At 45.4% G+C, this 20,397-nt stretch overlaps 1 protein-coding gene across 2 annotated transcripts; it reads left to right on the forward strand.

Moving 5' to 3' along the window:
* The first annotated feature begins 2,222 nt into the window (after nucleotides 1-2,222).
* LOC132472847 (protein FAM53B-like) lies at nucleotides 2,223-19,596 on the forward strand. 2 transcript variants are annotated; one of them, XM_060072643.1, is made up of 5 exons: nucleotides 2,223-2,381; nucleotides 8,766-9,012; nucleotides 9,742-9,796; nucleotides 11,363-12,264; nucleotides 18,193-19,596. In XM_060072643.1, exons 2-5 carry the CDS (start codon nucleotides 8,935-8,937, stop codon nucleotides 18,607-18,609), a joined length of 1,452 nt encoding a protein of 483 aa, XP_059928626.1. In that variant the 5' UTR covers nucleotides 2,223-2,381; nucleotides 8,766-8,934; the 3' UTR covers nucleotides 18,610-19,596. The 2 variants fall into 2 exon arrangements, with proteins under 2 accessions (XP_059928626.1, XP_059928627.1); XM_060072644.1 differs by lacking the exon at nucleotides 9,742-9,796.
* The last annotated feature ends 801 nt before the right edge of the window (nucleotides 19,597-20,397 follow it).

Consider the following 20,397-nt stretch of genomic DNA (forward strand, 5'->3'; position numbering starts at 1 on the left):
CATGCGTCCTACTTGAATTTGTTTTCGGTTCATAGTATTTGTTCAGCACACTTAAGAGGACCATTGTATTACACAGTAGAGGGTGCCATTTCTCAAACCTGGAATGGAGACACCTTTTTAATCAGAATTGATAGTGTACTGTTCAAAACATTTGCTCATCTTTTACATATATATAAATTGATAAACTCCTGCCTTGGATATGCGTTTTTGGGTGTATCCTTATTTGAGAATGGACATAGATGTTTCTTAAAGAGGTTACTTACTGAGATGTACGGATAAAGTCTAAATGTGGTTAGCTATTGCATGATGTGTATTAAGCAATATATTATTATGCAATATGAAACACAGAAAATATTACCTGTAGGTTGAACCCCATTAAAAATACTTATGCCTATGTCATATATTAGGATAAACCAAGGTTTTAGTTCATGTGAGAGATAAACACCTTTCTATTCTCAATTAATCTATGGTTGTTCACATCTGTCAAACTGTCCTTGGAATCTTTTGTCGCTCGGTAAAGAGAAGGCTCTTCATATAAACTGTGCTGTACAAACACATGCAAAGTCAACCTGGCAAGGCACTGGATGTCCTTCCTGAATGTGAGATGGCAAAAACAATTGGGCAACAACTTCCTCAAAAGAAAAGTTATTGCTCAAATTAAAGTGAAAGTATCTCCTCCTGGTTAAGATCAAGTTTGCTTGATTCATTTAAAATGGTAACTTTGGTCTTTTCCCTGAGGTCATTGTAATTATGCAGCCATATTTCATTTGACATGACCTGCCTTTTACATTAGCTGTTCTGATCAAATTAAATGAAACAGGATGCACCATTCCAAACTAGTACCTAGTGTAAAAGACAAAGTTCTCAATTTATAGTTCTCAGTAACTACAATTTCTTTACTTTCATAGCAAAGCCAATGTTCCTACCAACGTAGTCAAAGTGCTCTGGGCAGACAGTAGCATGCAGGTTCAGGTAGCGCCAGAGGCCTTGGTTGAAATTCCATCTGGTCCACTCAGTGTTGAGTTTGCATGTTTGCCTTGTGTTCAAATGGTACTGCATGCTCCCACCTGCTGTTTAAGCTAATGTGTGTCAGTGTCGGTGTGTGAGTATGGTGCCCTAGAAATGCTGTGCCATTCAGGGTGTCCCCTTTCTCATGTCAGCTGGGCCAGGCTCCAGCCCCCCATGGCCCTGGCCAAGATAAGCCGGGGAAACAAACAGATTGGTGGATGTTGTTTATGATGTCGGAGCTGAACATCCACAAATAAAGTTGGACCAGAAATTTCAGCCTGCCCGCATGTGTGTCACGTTCCCAATATATTTAATTGTTTCTTTATAAAGCTGTTAAAATGTACATCTGGTGTTGCTAAGGGGGCCAAGGCAGGCACATTTCCATTTACTAACCATTGCAAGGTGACCATTGAAGTTCGGGAACTAGACAAGATTATGAGGCATAAATTATGTCACAATCTACACCACAGTCATAATAAAACCAACAAAGCCCAACTGGAGAGTAAATTGGGCATATGGTTTCCTTCAGCATTGCCCCTGAGAGCTACGCCTTTTCCCACAAGTGATAGCCAAATATATTGTATTAAATCTGATCCCTGCTCCCAGTCCCCACAGCACCAAGATTTACCATGAATGTCATGCTTTCATTTCGGTCTCTCAAGTGGGACCCAGTACATATTTGTGTCCCACACCATCCCCTTGGAAACGTTTTGATGTTATTCTTATAGGATTGGCGGACATGCATTAGATTTACAACATTAAAAAGAGGTAGAAATGTTTTCCATTGCACAATGGTCGAGGTAAAAAAATGAATGATATACAGAAGTTCCAAACTTAAAACGGGACGACACACTATACGCTTGCAATAGTTTGTAATAAAAACCTTAACCAGGGGTACATACAATATATTGTGGTAGCTTTCTATCTACAAGTGTTAATTTGAGGCTTTAAGTGTTAGATCAGATGTGTGCGCTTTAAGTCAGACGCCACTGGATCATACCAATTTATAACGGGTGGGTATTACGTGTTGTTTAGACATAGTTTATGTCTTGATTCAGGGTGTAATGTGTTACTAAAGATCATATTTAAAGTATACATTTTTCCGTTTTGTAGAAATATTTCGGCATGATAACTAAATTTAACTTCTGACGTTATTTGTATTTTCCCTTCCAAATGGACTCGCTGGTGGTGGATCTGGTTACAATCAGGGCTGGAGCAAAAGCCCCAGTCACGATAGCTCCAACGCTCACTGCTGCACAGTCTGCACACTGACAACGCAAATTCACTGTCAGCAGACGTGAGAACCCCTTTTTGTGGTCCTTTGTTGCAGAAACTGAAGATGACTTAACTTCGAGAGATTCTCAGCTAGCCAGGTAGTTGGGACAACTTCAAATGCCTTGCTATCTTTATTCTGTGCGAACTTCATGAATTCGCCCTACGGTTACGGTTTGAAGTTGTGCTGTGACTTAGATTTGTTTTGAATGTAACTTCAGAAATATCTATTAAATATCGGCTGATAGCAGAAAAGTCGTATGTTTGATGACTAACGTTGGGACTGTTTTAACCACTTCAAGTTTTCCTTTATTATTCTTTAGGCATTTGGGTATGCTGTAATACAAATATTGCCATAGTCATTTTTTTTTATAATGGCATGTCTGTTTCAGGAACGTCTAGATAGTAACTTAAAGGTGTTTTTAATTCAGTCCGATGGGATAAACTTATCGCCAACACATGTGGGTATTTATAATGTATGTTTCAGCGTGACCCCCTTTACAAAGTTCTACTTCTACTTCTACTTATTAAACCATTTTTTTAGGGGTGTAGAAACTAGGTCCCAGTCTTTGTGCCAATGCAACCACTTATAAACACGTCTCACGTTTGTGTGCTGACACTGAAGTTGGAAAATATTGTGGTTGCATCGCATCTCGTATTGAAACAATCGTGCCACAGCCTGTGTGAAACTGTTGTTAGTCAAAACTGAGCCCTACTCCGTGAACATGCGCACATATTTAGTTTCCACATCTCTCATGCTGTCCGTTAATTATTCACGTTGTATTACCTCTAACCGTGGTTAAAACAGTGTTTTCTCTTTTGTTTAATGTCTGCGTAATCAACCCACTTCTTATGTTTCACAATTAACTCACAGATTCATCTGTGCGTCAGTTTACCCAGTTATTGTCACTTTTTGTCGCTTTAGCATTAGTGAATACATTAAACAGAATATGGTGGCATTGCTGGCATTGTTAAGTGTTGACATTGTCAAGTTGCCATTGGTTCAAATATATATGCAACCTGTTGAGTGGGAGGGTGGTGTATAGGCCTATAGTTATGGGGTTAAGCAGAATGGGGAACACACTATTCTCCCAAGGTACCTTGCTTAATTTCAAACGAAGAAACCTGGAAGCTCCAATTTCTTTAATGACTAGCCAGCCCCTCCACGTAATTACAAAGAGAATGTTGACATGGGATAGATAGCCTGCACAAACATCACCACATACTCTGTGGGCGGCTGGTCTTGTTGCAGGGAAACCTGTGGCTTTGTCCTTTTCCTTCATCAGTGTTGTCCAGACTTAAATCTATCTTTCTGTTCTTCTTCGGTTTACCAGTAATGCAATGCATGTTTATTTTGTGATATTTGTGTTTAAGGCATTGCTATAGAACGTGCATAGCTGTGTACATGTACGGCATGGGATTGAACTTCGTTGCTGCTTTGTTGGTGTTTTGTGTAACTTTCTGCAGAAGAGGAGTAAACTTTTCTCCTGCTCAGAACAGATGATGTGTGTTTGCTCTTGTACAGTCTGTGTACTGCTGCAGATGTGGAACTTGTCACAGTAGTGGAGTTGCAAATCACCTATCTTGTCTCAATGCAGGCGAGAAAGTTATTTTGGACAAAGCATGGTGATAATTTATAAAAGTGATTAAAGCCTGTTGGTTCTTTTTAAAGGGGGCTCCTGTGTGTGCTCTCGATCCACACATTTGCAAGGCCTTTGTGTACCAGCAAAGGGTCCTATTAGAGGCCTATTATGTGAGTGGGCAGCTGCATGCCTGTGTGCTCTGCAAGGCAGTGTGCTGTTCTCTCTCTGTCTCTGTCTCTGTCTCTTGCACTCTGTCTACGTTAGTCATCAGTCTACACATAGACACAGCAGTTTTTCTCTTTCTCCAGCGTGTCATCTCATGTTTTCTTCTTCTCCTCTCACTTCATCTTTTGCTTTTTTCCCTCCTTGGTGCTATCTCTTTATTTCCTGTATGGGTTGTCTTGCTTTTGTTCTCACTGGTGCCCTGGTTTCGAGGTATTATGCAAAGCCACCAGAAAAAAAGGCTTGTTAGCTATGCCTGCCAGTGCCTCCACACTACTCACAATTTGTTTGAACAGTGTCTTCTCTTTGCTTCTCTCTCCATGACCTGCACTCCTAACTACTACAACCACAAACACGAGGAAACACACCACTTTGCCACAGGGTAGCTTCAAAATAAATAAAAACCTTGTGATTCAATTGTTCTAATGTTATCTCAGAGGCGGCCAGTGGTTCTTTGGTTTTGCATTGATAAGGCTTAAAAAACATGCATACCACACGGTTTTCACACCGTCAATCTTAAGTATGCAAGACGCATGTCTATAGACACTTTATGTAGAAGATTTCAAGTAAAACCACAGGGTATCAGTATCAAAGTTGATCACACTTCTTGGCATTCTTTGCTCTATGCTTGCCGTTTTTAAAAACATTGTCACTGCATAACTCCTTTATGAATCACGCTCATTGTGTTTTGTTTCTGTCGATCTCGTCTTGTTTAATAATCCAATTACATCTTTACAAAATGGAGCAAGAAAATGGCCAGGTTGTTTTTTATGGGCAGTGTAGGCATTTGTCTTTCACCCTATATTAGCGTTGGGTGCTTGACAGTGGCTGGTCTGCATTTAAACAAGGGAGTTATAATTTGTTGGGTCCTCCCGGGCCGGCTCATCGTTCAAGCCCAGGCTTGCAAATTTGGGCTAGTCTAATGATCACTGCAAGATGAACAGGTATGCTTATAGCTGAATGTGTCATAGCTTTTTACTCTGGCCATTGTCATAGAAATTGACACTTATTTTTAATCAGATTTTTCACTTCTCTGCTGGGCATTAATAGTAACTTCAGCCGCTAGTAGGTGAGGGTATTTAGATAATACAGATTTTCTATAATATAGATTTTAAATAATATTCCTTCATTTTCTTAAAGCCTCCAACACATAAACCCTTCAGCAGGATATATATGAATGTGTCATTTGATCCAGCACTGATTTCGAGTTTGTTACCCAATAATAGTGAAAGATGGATATGTGTGAGGCCATCTGTTCTGTAGCCAAACAGGGGTATGAACTTTAAAGTCTAACAGTCTTCCCCCTTTAACTCCTGCTCATGATGGTGGAAAAACAAGCGTTATGTAACAGTCATTTTCAGTTGCATGGTCTGGCTGTGGAGTATAACGTCACATATTTAGACACTATAGGTATGCTTCCACGCATGGAAGGGGATTTGGGCTCAACCACATCTGGAGGTCCTTGTAATGGATCCCTGGTGGATAACAAGTCTGGTTAGTGTGCACTGAACAACTCCGGCTGGTTAATCAAGAAACCTCTCTCACAAAGCCAATGAGGGCTGGCTGCTTGTGTTGAACGGGAGTGTACCAGGCGTTTCTTTCCAGGGGTTACCAGCTCTCAAGCCTGCTCTTGCGCTGACAGAACGACATCTTTTGTCCAAGTAGAGCATGAATTGTGTGCCAGTATTCAGTTTTCAGATAAAGAAGGGGGTAGGGACCAAAAAACGTGATTTGTGTACATGTCTAAAATAAAGGTGTAGTTCACAAAAAGTTCATTTTTTGAGGGTTTCTTCTTTATCACATGTTTGGCGGTATAGCCAGAGGCCATAAAGCCCACACCCAAAGGGAGCAACAAGGATGTTATCATGGCCAATAATTGCCTGATTGTGAGGTAGATGTTCTCTTCGGAAAGATTTGTTGCCTGTTTTTCCAGTTCTATTTCCTGCCTTTTAAATTTAAAGTGTATTCTAAGTGTCTGGTTCCACTTAGCCATGCATATGAATGACCAAACGACATCTTTAAACCAATTATCAGGCTTGAAAGTGTCCTGTCGAAATTAACTGCTGTTCAAAGAGCCATCTGTCGAAATATGCCAAGATGGAAAAATATCAAAATTTGTGCCCTTCTGAGAATCCAGGTGCATTATGGCTTGTTGTGTTGGGACAAAGTGGTTCCACAAATGGGTGCCAAGGTGATGGCTGAAGGGTCCAATGGTATTCCTTGACCTCGTCAGGACAACTTTATCAACCATGGCCTCAATGTGAGAGGGGTGGCTGGGTGTTAAAACTTACCTGACTGTATCCAACCAAAGACTCTGGAGTCTGGTATGGCTACTTCTATGACTGTCTCAAATTGATGCTAAGACTCATGTGAAGAGTTAGGAGGTGTATTGTTTGCTTACATGTTTTTTTTTTTGCAAACAATCGACTGCATGTTTTTTTTTTTTTTTTAATATGCGGAATCCAATTGATTTGGCACCGGGGACTTTTTATTGTTTATGAAGTGTTGAGGTTCCGGCGTTGTTGGGCCACTGATCAAAGCCTGACACCAGACGCACTCCACACAAGTACGCCGTAAGCAGAGCCAATTGGTGTTGGACACCCAACACCCCATCACAGGACTTCAGGGGGGGGGGGCACAAATAGGCTCCCATTCATCTGCCTGCACAAATCTCAGCCCGGGCAGGGAGCCATATTATCAGAGCTGCCCTTTCAGCTGCCCTCCAGTCTGTGGCCATTGTGAGTCGAGTGCTGCTGCTGCCTGCCTGCACCCAGGCTTACATAAATGAGGGAAAAACCTAGTTTAGGAGAATAACCTGACCGTGTTGTCCATAGAACAGGGGCTACTTTATTTCCTTTATCCTTTATTGGTTCCTCCAATGCTGGTATCAAGTCTTCCATTAACTTTTCAGTATTTTCCTATTTAAAATGGAACACGACTACTGCAGGAAGGAAGGTTTAGAAGGAGGATTTCAATAAATAAACGTTAATTAAATGGTGCTGGCAGATTGGAACGATGCAATACAGAACCTCCTGTTTCTATGCCTCCATCCAGTTCCTTTTGGAATGCATTTGGCAAACATTTTGCCTACTCCTGCAATGTTGGTCATCAAGTATTTTCCAGAGTAGTCTGGCCCACATAAGTGCGCCTTGGGAGTTCCCTCCATTAAGATAAATTATCCAATCAGTGCCCGGCCCGTCAAGGAACTGCTTCATTAAGTAAGCATGGGCCCAGGGTTGAATTCACACTCTGTTTGCCCTTTCCCATGACCCCAGTGGCTTGTCCCCATACACTCCGCTCTTACCTGTGCATTTGCACACATAACACTACATATTGCGCTAATATCATTGTATTAAGACTGGACAGAAAGAATGCCTCACTCCCTCGCAACATATTGGAAGGACTTGACGTGTAATTCGACAGTCCCATGGTTTCCAGTGTATATTTACATGAACACACAGTCCAAGCATACGTAATCAAAACCAACTGCTGTGTTGCCTCGCCCACCTTAGCTGTCGCATCTCATCAGCCAGGCGATCGATGAACCTGGGGCCGAGAAGACCCGGTGCCTCTACCCCCACCTCGCTCACTCACTTCCACCCAGCGGTACCAAGCCCTGACGTCCAAGGAGGCCCAGTTGTGCACCACTGGTTCCCAGGGATAAATAGCTATAATGGGAGTCATATGTTAGCAGTCTGTCAGAGGCCTGGGCCTCATTGAGCCTCCTCAGAGGCTCCATGCAGTCTTTAGCCTGCAGAGGAAAGACGGGAAGGGAAACAAAGGGGATGTGATGGGTCACACGTTGAAAGTATGAGTATAGAACACCTAAATGGCCCTGATAACACAGGTCTCCATTTTTTTGGGGGGGGCCCTGGTTCCTTTTTTTTTCTTTTTCTTTCTTAAGTCCATTTATGAGCAATCTGGTATACTGCCCGCAGAAAAAACTAAAACAATGACGTAAAAGTTACATAAGCTGAACCACCATCACTGCAAACCACTTCCCAGTAACTTGACACGGTGGCAGGCATCACTGGTAGCTACAATATGGTCGGCATATGGTCAATTTAGGCACAGAACAAAGAGTGATATCCATTCAGTGTCTGCTCTGCAATTAGTGTGATATCAGGCTAATGAATGAACATTGCTTTCAACTCGGCAGGGCTCTTCCAGGGCAGACATTAAAGCAAACTGTATTGGCTTGTCAATGATGTCAAATGTTTTAAACCTATCTTGTGCACTCCTGTGTATTGGGGCAGCTGTTCTGAAATGAGAGAGGCCTTGTTAACTCATGTTTCATTTACATCTGCAAATGCACCTCCATCAATGTGGCTTTTAATGTCTAATGTAAACAGTTCACTCTTTCACTTAGGCTACTAGTTACAGAGGAAATTCACTTTATGACAACAGACCCCTTGACTGGTTTTAATGACATTATAAAATGCATGTAATGGATTATTAAAGGCTCTTACGGAATATAAAGCAAGGAAAAAAGCATCAACAAGTTTTGAATAATAAGTCAAATTAAGATACACTACAATTCATAATACCTTGTGAATGTCATCCAATCACATTTTTCTGACATTGTGTACTGTGCAATTGACCCGGTTGAAATACATTCTGTAATGAAGTGACGGATGTTACAATGAACTAAATGCCTTTTCACCTTGTATTTTGAAACAGAATTGGCTGCAGCGGGAGGTTGTTCTCTGCACCATCTGAGGGCTGATCTGCTGATGGGATGTCCTCCACCGCCCGACCTATTGGCTGTCTGTTCCTTACCCATGCCTAAGATGGTCGCCCTTGGCCTTTTCTTCTGTTGGACCAATCTGGAGCATAGCTGCGCGTTACCATGGTGATCATTCTTTCAAAAACGTTGGAAAAAAAGGCTGTCAATGATGTAAGGTGCACGCAAAGCGAAAGACTACTGGTGAGCACAGTTTTTAATAATTTCACTTTATTGTACACTATATCGTAATCACTCGGGATCCATGCAGGCTGTAGGTTCATGATAAAAGTACGATATGCAACACATTTACTCTTGTTTAAAATGTGCCCTAAAACTCGTAAAGACACTAACATAGAGGTTACAGGGAATCTAGGTAAATGGCTCCTAACTGCAGCATTAATCTGATGTTAGGCCTTTATTAGTGGGCCTTGCTTTTAGAGGGGCTTTGTGGTCGGGACAGGGTGAGGAGCAGAGTGTTCTTTTAAAAAATGTAGATTGGAGATCTACACATAATACAGGAACTGTGTCCTGTTATTTCCCTATCGTTGATGGTATAAACATGTTCTCAATACTTGGTCTTGGGACAAAATAGCCTTAGGAAATACTTATAGGAGTCGTTTGGTTTATTGAAAGGGAGGTCTAGCGATAAAACGTTGTCCCATGCAACACTACTCAGTATTCGATGTTTGCCTTGTGGGGCTAGATGTGGACACGTCACCAAAGTGTAGGAGTTATTTCAAACGGGATCTTGTTGTTTTTTTTTTCATCAACCATCTCCATAAGATTCTACATGTCACTCTTGTATGGGTATTAGTACGTCGGTGGGCTGTAGTCACCGCGACCCGGCGGCAGTGAGCCACTGAGGGCTGAGCGTTTTGTGTTCTACATCTCAAAGTCTGTTTGTCTCTCAACCCGTTGGCTCATCAACAGCGGAAGCTCCACGCCATGAGCAGAGGGACCGCCCTCTTCTCCCGTGGAACTGTGGGTGAGTGTCTCTCCCCCGTTCTGCATAAGGGCAGAGAGTCCCTGATTGGGGACCTGACATCTCATTAGTTAGGATGAACCCACCACGGCATCAACCCAAAACTCCATTCCTCAAATCTTGCGTTTGGTCATTTTCTTTTATAAACCAACCTGCCATCATCGCACACATTCAACCTACCTCTTTTTAAATACTTTTTCTATAACATTTACGGATATCGAGGGAAGTCTTTCTGACAGTGTTTCACGTTAGGCAGTTCCCCTCTCACTTCTCCATTTATTAATCTTTTTATGCACGTCGGCAATCATTTACAGCGCACACCTGCTTCTACACTAAGTTACACACACAACTCTGGTGGGAATACACTGTAATTTAATACATTGCTGTCTTCCCCCGTGGCTCGCAGTAATTATGTGTTATGTTAACAGAAATGCTTCAGTAAATACAAAGCCGTTGGCTCTCGCATGGCGTTCTCCATTTACATAGAGGGGAGTGGTTCAGAATGAATCCATCAGGCATGGCCATCATCTTATTCTTCTCTCCGAGTCCACACACACACACACACACACACACACACACACACACACACACACACACACACACACACACACACACACACACACACACACACACACACACACACACACACACACACACACACACACACACACACACACACACACACACACACACACACACCTTTTTATTTTCTTCAAACGCATCCTTTGGTTGAGGCTTGTTTTTTTCAAGATTCCTTTGACCACATCATCCCCCGAGCGTTATTTATCATTCTGAAAACAATGACCTCCGTCTACCAGGCAGAGGGAGTGGGGGGCCCAAACAAGAGACAAAACATCCCCAGGGAAAGGCTTGGAACGCCACATGAGCCTTATTTGCCAACTGCATCAATGGATTCCCGTGTCAACCTTTTTGGCTAGATTATCAAGTAGCACTTTGAGAGCGTGCTCTAGGTGGGCTGATGCCTGTGGCTATGTGATGGATTCCTTTGTTCCTTGCGGTTGGCATACTGGTCTTTCCGTTGTCTTGGGGCCTGAGGCAGGGTTGTGTCACGCAGTGGTTGGGGAAGCTTGTCCTGATAATGACCAACTCGGCTGTAGAGGTGACGGGCCAACTGTCATCACCAGAGAAATCTGCTAAGCAAACAATTCGGTTTTCTTTTGCGTGTATCGTATGAAAGCGAGCATGAGCGTGCTTGACTCTGTAAACATACCAGTAAATATATTATCGAATGTCAACGTACGATATAAAGGAGTATTCAAATCACTAAGATGATTCATTCAAACTTTGAATGAATCATTGATTGCTTGATTTCAACTTTCTGTGTTTTAAATAGTTTTCAAAACTCTCTTATTAATCGGTGTGTCTTTTGGCCAGTGCTTAGCGGCTCAGTTTGTATACCTGTTGGAAGGTTGAATTTATAATGGAGTGCTAATATAGTGCCCACAGGGATAGATTTTTATTACTGGTACATGACAGTAAATTCCATTAAATGGGGTGTGTGTGTGTGTGTGTGTGTGTGTGTGTGTTTGTGGCGCTTTGCCTTTCCAGAGGCCGATCGGTGGATTGACATGGGCAGAGACTGCAGCATTCAGCAGGGTCCCCCCTGCCAGTCTGGCTCTAGTCTGGAGCGCCTGTGGGCCGCCTTTCCCGACCAGTGCCAGCAGAAGAGCGGGGACGGATTCGGCGAGGTGGGCAGCAGTCCTGCCATCACCAGCCTGATCCAAGACCTCAGCCTGGTGGACGGCCGACTCGCCAGCCCCCCTTCCCAGGAGACGTCCCCCTCCGTCCCCAGCCCCGCCGTCGTCGCGCCCCCCATAAAACGCCAGTGTCGCTCTCTGTCCCTGTCGGACGAGTTTGTCGGCTGCCGCTCCTCGTGGCGCCCCCAGGGGTCCCGCGTGTGGACCACCGTGGAGAAGCGTCGTTGTCACAGCGGGGGCAGCGTCCGGGGCGGGGGCCCGCTGGCTGTGCCTCTGTCGGGCGGCCATTTCCCCGCCATCCAGCGGAGCTTCAGCTTCAGCCTGCCCTCGCGCTCCTGCGTCCTGTCGGAGGGCGCGGCGCTGGCGCTGCCCTGCTTCACCCGGGGCCTGGCCTTCCAACCGCTGTTCACCGCCTCGCCGCTCTCCCCCAAGACCCCCCCGCCCTCGCTGTACGGCCGGGAGCAGGACCACTCCCCCGGGCAGCTCTCGCTCTCCCATGAGCACATCAGCCTGTCAGAAGCCCAGACGGAGGAAGCGGAAGAGGAGGAGGAGGAGGAGGAGGAGGAGTTGGAGGAGACCTCGGATGCGAGCTCCCAGGACTCCACCCCGGAGCTGGGGAGACGCGTCAGGGGACTCTCCAGGAGCAGGTCCCAGCCCTGTGAGCTCAGCGACAAGAAGATGGGGATGAAGCGCAGGAGGCCCGAGGACACCCAGGAACCACGGCCCTCCCTGGACCTGGCCAAGATGACTCAGGTTAGCGTGGAAATGTTGAACACATGTTGAGCATTCCCACACACAAAAACACACGTAAACACCGATAACTACCTCGGATTATGGCCGGACTCTTGTGACTGAACCAAGTGCACCGACTAAGAGTATCATGTTCTTGGGGTTGATTAAATGGGAATCATCCCCCCGGCTTAGTCCTAATTCCCCTTTAATGCCCTGGAGTCTCCTCTAATGAATTGGGTTAATAGCAAGGCCAAGCGCAATTACCAAGACAAAAACCTCTCTGTTCTTGGATGTAAGGGGAGTTCAGGAACTCTGCAAATATGACATTTGGGGCCACTCTCTCTCTGCGAGTGTGTGTATGAGTCTGATTGGGTATCGGATTAAATCAAGCTGAATAAATATTTCTTTGGACTGTGTGTGTGTGTGTGTGTGTGTGTGTGTGCGTGCATGTGTGTATGAGGCTTGTATTGTCATCTCCTACAGGCTTGTTGAGGGGGCGTATATAGAAATAGTGTTCCTCGTATCCGGTCACATCGGCGAGCGGCGCGCTCCGGCAATCTCGACTCCGTTTTAACATTTCCCTCACTCTGTTGAGTAAACAGAACCCTTACAAAGGCTGACCCCTTCACTTACCGCTCGCTTACTCCTCACCTTTTCTTCCCTCTCTCCTTCCATCATCTATCACTCTGTTCCCCGGGGCCCACCTCCTTCTCCGCCTTGGAGGGGTTGTGCAGGAATGTCACTCACTATGACACGTTATCTGGAGGTGATGCTTGTAACATATCTTGTGTATGATATTCACCTCCCAAAACCCACAACGCCAAATTTCCCCGAGACAAGATTACAGTGCAAAAAAAAAAAAAAAAAAAAAAGATTAGAGTGTTGCATCTTCTACTATATTACGAGTAACACAACTCGGCCTCGTTTTGAGATTTGGGGGTTATGAAATACTACTGGAAGGTTGATACGCTTTATTGATTTATCATGCTGCCCATCTTTATCTCATGCTGGGACAGGGCAACCAGAGGTGATGAATTGTGGGGATATCTGGCTGCGCAGGCCTATTATTCATAGCAACAAAAAAATAAAAACTTCCCTATGTGAATGTTTGGATTGTTTGTTCCATCGTGAGGTCAGGGGAAGCAGAGGGACAAGCATGAGATTATAAATGACTGCCGGGAGAGCTAAAATAAGAAGAGTAGCAGCATTTACTAGTCTGAGGTCTTCCAGGTCTGCGGCATATCTAACCCACACAGGGGGGCCATTTGATGTTTGAATAAAAAGAAACTGACTTTTGTATTGTCACATAGTGCTGTTGTTCAAACTTTGCAGACAACTGTACTGCAATTTTTTTTCACAATCGATGTGTAACAGATGTTAATGGCTGCTGTGTAAATGTCAAAGAGAGTCGTCCCTCGAGGAATAGTTGCTGTTCACGTTAGCCCTTTTCCTATAAAGTACCATTAATGTCTTTTTTTAGACCCCTCTCTTTCCCAAACCATCATGTTTCCAGTCGAGCGCCCTCAGAATGCTCGTATCAACAATGCTTTGCTACTGGAGCCAGCGAGCTGGTTTCCTCTGTCAATGCCAGCGACCGAGAGGGGAAGATAAAGAAAGCAAACTACGCACAGACCCACAATAGACGCATACACATTAGCCCATGCAAGTCAACATGCACACACACAGACACACACTCAGTGCAAGCTCCAGCACAAGTCCAACAAGATGCACAGAATGCCTTGCTAGTCAAAGGAGGGTTTTACCTTACCTTTATGTTCAGGAATGCAACAGTATACCACTGGAGTCGTCTATTGGCCTTTGGCTGAATGTAGAGGTGTGGCATGGGAAGTGGGATTACTTGGAACGCATTTTGTGTGCAATTCATGTTTAAAGCCCTCCCGCGTGGCGCCTCCAGAACTGGTTCTGTCTGTCAAACGCTTTCCTGATTCTTTTGTTCTTCTTCAATTTCAATTGACACAGTGATGCAGACATCCTGTTAAAGCCAGCAATGTAATGAGACCAAGGCTTCACAGGGAGGGACATAAGTGTTTCTGGGTACACCGGAAAAACATCTAGACCCACCACTAGGAGGTACTTTAACTTATTTTTTTTTACCGTAACTCACACATGGCTTTTATTTGCATGAGCAGAAAAGTAAATTGCTCGTTAGCTGTCCCATAGGTCCATGGGCTCTGAGGTAGGGGGCTTGACACCAGAGCCAAGGGAAAGCTGGTCGCTGGCTCACTGTCCAGAGAAGGAAGTCGGGATATGGAAATGTGGCGCTGGCTGGTTACAACCTGCGTCTGTGTGCGAGTACAGACGGAGCACAAGAATTACAGTCAAGGTTGGGAACACATGAGGTTTTATGGCCTCTCATGGGAATTCTTTCCCCTCTGCAATTAGTGGTTTCATTTTCCGACTCTCACAGATAACTCGATTGTGTCGTTTTTGGGATTCTTTGTCAAGAAGGGCCAAGTTATTTGAGTTGCAATACACTATCTTTGTCAGAGTGTGGAGTAAAACGGCTCTCATGATTTTAATCACAAGATGATGGTACCTTGAGATGTGAAATGAAATATTTGGGTTTTCCATTTGCATTCGTCTACTGATTTCAAACAAACCTCACACTTGGCTTTTACCCTTATAAGCCATTTAAGTAGAAAAAATATTAGAAGAATTGTGTATTGAAAGTGAGATTCAAATATTTTTTCAAAATCAAGAGAACACCCCTTCTTCCGGAATATCAAATATAACGTCAGAAACAACTTTGTCTATAGACCTGTTCCATTCATTTAGTGTGCTGGATTAACACCCATTTGGTATCAGTTTATGGTTACTTGTCAGGTTTAGATGATGCCCCTGCTTCTCAAGACATTTGGTCTTGAGTATTCATAATAAAGATATATATTTAGACATTGCATGGAGTTAGAATGACATAAGAGAGGAAATAACCTCTTGTATCTCAACCATCTTGAATCTACAGAACACAAAAGGCGGATGGTGTGGCGATCTGAATCAGACGGAAGGTGTCCTAGCATAAGGCTAGGCATTTTGAATGCTGGGCAATAATACAGCCAGCGTGGAGAGGGAGAGAGCAAACCCTAATCCCCATTGACTCCACCATCTGTATGTTTTTATATAGGCTCTCTATTTGTTTATTCCTTGGGAGTGGAGGGCTCTGCTAGGCTGCCGTCCACCAGGAATGTATTCAGCTGGCCTCATTATTATATGAGTAAGGGGGATTGTGGACTCCTTGTGTGTTTTTGAGGATCGTGTTCGGCACACGATTTGCCTTCCCAAGTTTAAAGGGATAATCCCTTTAATCCACGTGTAGTCATGACTATCGGGGAAATACATCTGTCAGGTCAGTATCTGTATTAGATCGCAAATGACCAGATGTATGGAAGTTGCGAACAACAGCAGTAAGGGTGTCGGGGTCCCATTTGCAGTGTATAGTGTGTGTGTTGGCATGCTGCTGGTGTGCATGCAAGTCTGAGTCATAAAGCCATGGCAGGATGTGGAAGAGAGAGAGAGAGGGAGGGGGCTTTTATGAAACTAACAAACAACAAACGTGTCTCTACTCTAGTTCATATCTGCTTACACACCCCTCTTAACCACGCTCGCATATGGACGGGCCCTCCTCCCCCTCCTCCCCCTCCTCCCATATAACCTCCCTCATTCCTTGAATGGCAGACATGGTGATCATTCTTGATGGGAGATCTTCTCGGCACACTTGCGGAAACACCTGGTTCTCCTCAGTTTGTTTTTGTTTTGTTCCTCCGTCGAGACGCCGCTTCTCGTCATGCTGCAAACGCAGCCACCCTGGCACTGCTTCTGCTTCTGCTGCAGAGACTTGTGGTGGTTTGTTTGGGGGCCGAGTTGCCCATTTGACCCCCTTTTTCCAGGCCCGACCTCAACAACATGCACGTATGTGTAAGGTTAGTTGGGTAGACGGGGTATCAAGGCTGGCAGCAGAATATATGAACCACTCCAGACCAGCCAGGGGGGGGGGGGGGGGGGGGGGGATGGGAGGGGGGTGGTGGTTATACCAAGGCAAGGAGAAGCCGGGAAGAGCTGGGTTAACAGCATACAACTGAAACAACTCCCCACCTCCACCCCCATCCACCCTCAATCCCGGGCCTCCAGTAGATCGTTTAATGGGAAGCATATTGGGGAATAAAGGCCTCTCCCTTCTCACTCTTTTTCTCTCTCCATTGTCTCCCTTGTGCCTCCCGATGTTACTCACATTCACAGCTCAAATATCACGTCTAAAAAATAAAAACGACTAATAATTCGACGTTTTGAAATGACATGAGATAAGTCAGTGGTCATTGATAAAAAAAGTGATAAGAGTTGCCATTTTTTTCTGTTGATACATGGGTGAAAGGAAGGACTTTTGCTGATGAAGATGGTAAAGGGTTCATCGTGTCCTTTACCCCTCTATCCTCCTGCCTCTCTTCTGCTCTTCCAGTCTGTGGTGAGCAGTGCTCTTGGATGGGGCACTCCATAGGCAGCTGGAGTTGTGAGAAAGGACTTTAGAAATCCTCTTTTCCACTCCAGTGGGGTATCTACAGCGAAGCCCTTGGCTCGCCACTCGCTTGGTAAACACAAGTCGCTGCACCCGACGCGCGCATCCCACCAGTGCCCCAACCCAACGCTCTGGCGTTGTGGCTGAATCTGCCCCACGCCAGCAAGGAAACCTGTATCCTAGACACGGAGCAGCCCTGCCCCTGTCTTTGTCTTTGTGACACTTAAAACCTCACATAAAATAAGGTTGGGGATTTGATCCCAATAAAAATACTTTTATTTTGAAAGGGTGAGCGTCGGGGCAGGGAACGCGCAGCACGGCAGCCTGCTCTGGGGAACATTAGACGTGTCCGTCATGGCGGCTGTGCCTCAATAGAAGGGGGACCTCATCTCTATTCACCTCCAGGGCTCCAACATCTGCTGCTGCCAGGGCACCAAAGAATCATCATTAACCCGTTCACGACACGGCAAAATGGGTTCCGTCTGCGTGTGTGAGGGCTGGGGGGGGTGCAATGGGGTACGTATGCAAAACAGGACTAAACTGTGGAGGTGAATGCTTTTTTGGGTGTGTCTGTGTCGAAGGTCAAGTGTGAATGTGACAAACGCATAAAACTGCCTCTCATTCCTCTATTCCTCTATTCCTCTATCCTGTAGTTATTATTCTTCCAACAAGCTCAATCCTATTGGTAACATGGTGGGCCTCACTCTCTCTCCCTCTCTACCATGAAACATGTTTCAGTTCTAACAGGCCATTGGACTGATATCGTGTCTAACCCTAAAGCGCATGAGTGCAATGCATGCATGCATTGCATTGCACAGACATCATGTTTCAGTTCCTGAAGTGTAGTGGCTCGTGTTTTTCCTTTTGCGTGTGCCGTGCCTATACACAAGCACAAACACAGGCACACTGCCATGACATCTTGACCAGTTTTGTAGGACAACTCGAGACTCAAAATACAGTCTTTGAGAAACACTAGTTCTTGAGGAGGTCGGAAAAACATTTGTTCTCTTTGCATTAAGTGGGGCAGCGTGCAAGGCGATAAATTCCCGTTAGGGAAGGAAATTGGATACACGTGCTTTCGCAAATAATCCGTGTTATTTTTCACTGCGCTTTGTTCTGACACAGACGGCTCAATCATAGAATCCGTGTGGATGGGTGTTTGGTGTGTGGCGTGTGCGTGTGTGCGCTGACGTAACCCTGCATGATTGTGCAGATAACTGTGCACATTTGTGGTTGCGTGCCTCCAAGCTGTCCAGGGGAGTGTCCCTCCAGAGAGCCCCGTGACTTCCCAAGCGAACATGTTCCTCTAACGCGTCCGCAGACACCTCTCCCTGCAGGATTATTCAGGGATGGACTCCACTACCGGAGAACCGTGCCTTCCTTTTTCTAAACTCTTTATAACTCTGTTTCCTCCTCTACAGAATCTCCAGACTTTCCAAACCTTGAGCTCCTTCGGACCGACAACCCCAACCACCACCTCCACCCCCGGCACCACCTCCACCCCCGGCACCACCACCACGCAGAGCTACCAGTGGAGCCCCTGCAACCCGTCGCACGGGACCCCCGGGCGGGGACGCTCCGGCTTCACCTCCATGCCGGGGCCGGTGCCGCCGGCAGACCGGCGGGGAGGGACCGCGCTCCAAGAGGACGACTGGTCCGGGGAGGGGGAGGAGGACAGCGGCGTCTCGGCCTGCAGCGTCGGCTCCCGGTCCCGGTCGCCCGTGGACATGGAGGAGGACACTGACCACGCCCTCTGGAAGGGCGCCTTCCAGGGTACACGGGGCCGCGCGGTCCACCTGGGCGGAGAGCTTGACCTGGACCAGATCGAAAGGAACTGACCGACAGAGGGCCGCAATACGGGTGGGGGCGGTGGGGGGGGGGAGAGACTTGGTGGATTGGACTGCAGAGTGAACGCGCAAGTGAAAGTTCTTAAGGATAGTTGGCATGTGTCGCGGGGCGAAGAAGTGAAACGAGGAACGGAAGGTGGAACGAGAAGGTTGCATTTGATGGGAATCAAATGCAAGTTGGTTTGATGGGAATGATGCACAGAGTGTGGTATGGTATAAGGTTTTGGTTCAAGTATGTTGAAAGAAGGATTAGAAAGTGTTAAAGCGTTAATGACCAGGCAGATTTCACCTATCCCCCCCCTCCCCTGCACACAGCCCGAAACCGGTTTTGTCAGTGGCCTGAAGCAGCCAACAGGGCCCGAATAGGACGAGGTAGTCTTACGTAAAGTCCTGAGCCTTACTCTGTCAATCTGAAGGGCTCTTCTTGATGATCTTTCCCAGGGTTGTAGCACTGTAGCATTAGCATCATAAGCATTAGTTGTAGCAGGGCTCTCTGAGATACAGCCCCTGTGTTATTTGTATGTTCCAGACGGGGGGAAACTGATCAGGCTGGAGAGCGGGTTAATCAGACCAGCCTAACTTGTTATTATTTGCAGTTCCCCTTTCTCTTTTTTTTTTTACTCAATCTGTTTTTTTAAATATATATATAAAAATACATATACACACAGGAGAGAGGGCGGTTTTCTGAATGTAAATAGGCTTCAAGAGTATAGAAAATTACAGACGGCATCTCACGCTGGATGCCATCTCCCGGTTCACCTCAGAGAATCCAGCATGAATGCCACACCTTTCTGACAAATGTCTAGTTTCTTAATATGCAAAATGTATATTTGAATAATACACTGAATTTCTAGGTTCATCTCTAATATCAATGTTTATTTTTCTAAGTGATTCCTTTTATAAATGACTTGTGAAGGAGACGAAATACAAGACCTTTCTTTGAACGGATTGGGCATGAAATAAATTGCAAAACTGGAATCCCTTCTCTGTCTGAGGTTTTTCTTCCATCTTCACCGAGAGCTCAACTACCAACGCAGCCCACTGCAGCAGTACAACTATCAGATATGAACCTCAATGAAACCATCAGATATGAAACCTCAAATGTAAAATACAGATCCAAAATGCTCAATATACTCAATAATCACAGATGCACCTTTTCAGTGAGTTAAAAACTCTGCACATTTTTCATCCATAAAAGTATATCTAAATATAGATGTGTTTGCCCTGCGGGCAATTGACCACTCTAAACATCAAAACCCTGTGTTAATGCTAAAACATGTCACCGTCAGCAAAGAGAATGTAAGGAAGTCTAGACACGGACTCTCCCTGGCGAGCGGCCTAGCAGTGACTGAAAGGGAAATGATGTCACGACAACATGTACCCCCCCCCCCTGCAGATGAAAGTCAGACGAGACGCGTCGCCTTGTGCTGTTGGGTTCCTCCGAAGGATATCCTGCCCGCCATGTCCCCTATATACTCCCATGTTGTTGTCCAGTTCTAGCTCTCATGATGCAAAACAGAAAGCTTCATGGACAACGCTTATATTAATAGCTGCTTGTCCCACGGCCAGGCTGATGTCTGAGGGGGGGGACGGGACTCAATATGGTGATGAAAGCAGCTGGCTACCAAAATGTGTTTACTTCCCAAGCAGGATGTTCCAGGCAACTGCAATCTTGGCCTTAAAGCGCTGTGAACTCTCACATCAAAAAGCCTGAAGTGCAAGTTAACACGCACACACCCACACACCCACACCCACACCCAGGCCTCGATGTTACATGCA

This window comes from Gadus macrocephalus, chromosome 15 (genome assembly GCF_031168955.1).
Source record: "Gadus macrocephalus chromosome 15, ASM3116895v1".
Classification (NCBI taxonomy): domain Eukaryota; kingdom Metazoa; phylum Chordata; class Actinopteri; order Gadiformes; family Gadidae; genus Gadus; species Gadus macrocephalus.

Bases quoted from the DNA above. Each gene is read 5' to 3' on its own strand.
- LOC132472847 (XM_060072643.1), top strand. From the start codon at position 8,935: ATGGTGATCATTCTTTCAAAAACGTTGGAAAAAAAGGCTGTCAATGAT. The intron at 9,013-9,741 runs GTGAGCACAGTT...GCTCATCAACAG, and splicing joins CGCAAAGCGAAAGACTACTG to CGGAAGCTCCACGCCATGAG. The intron at 12,265-18,192 runs GTTAGCGTGGAA...CCTCCTCTACAG, and splicing joins ACCTGGCCAAGATGACTCAG to AATCTCCAGACTTTCCAAAC.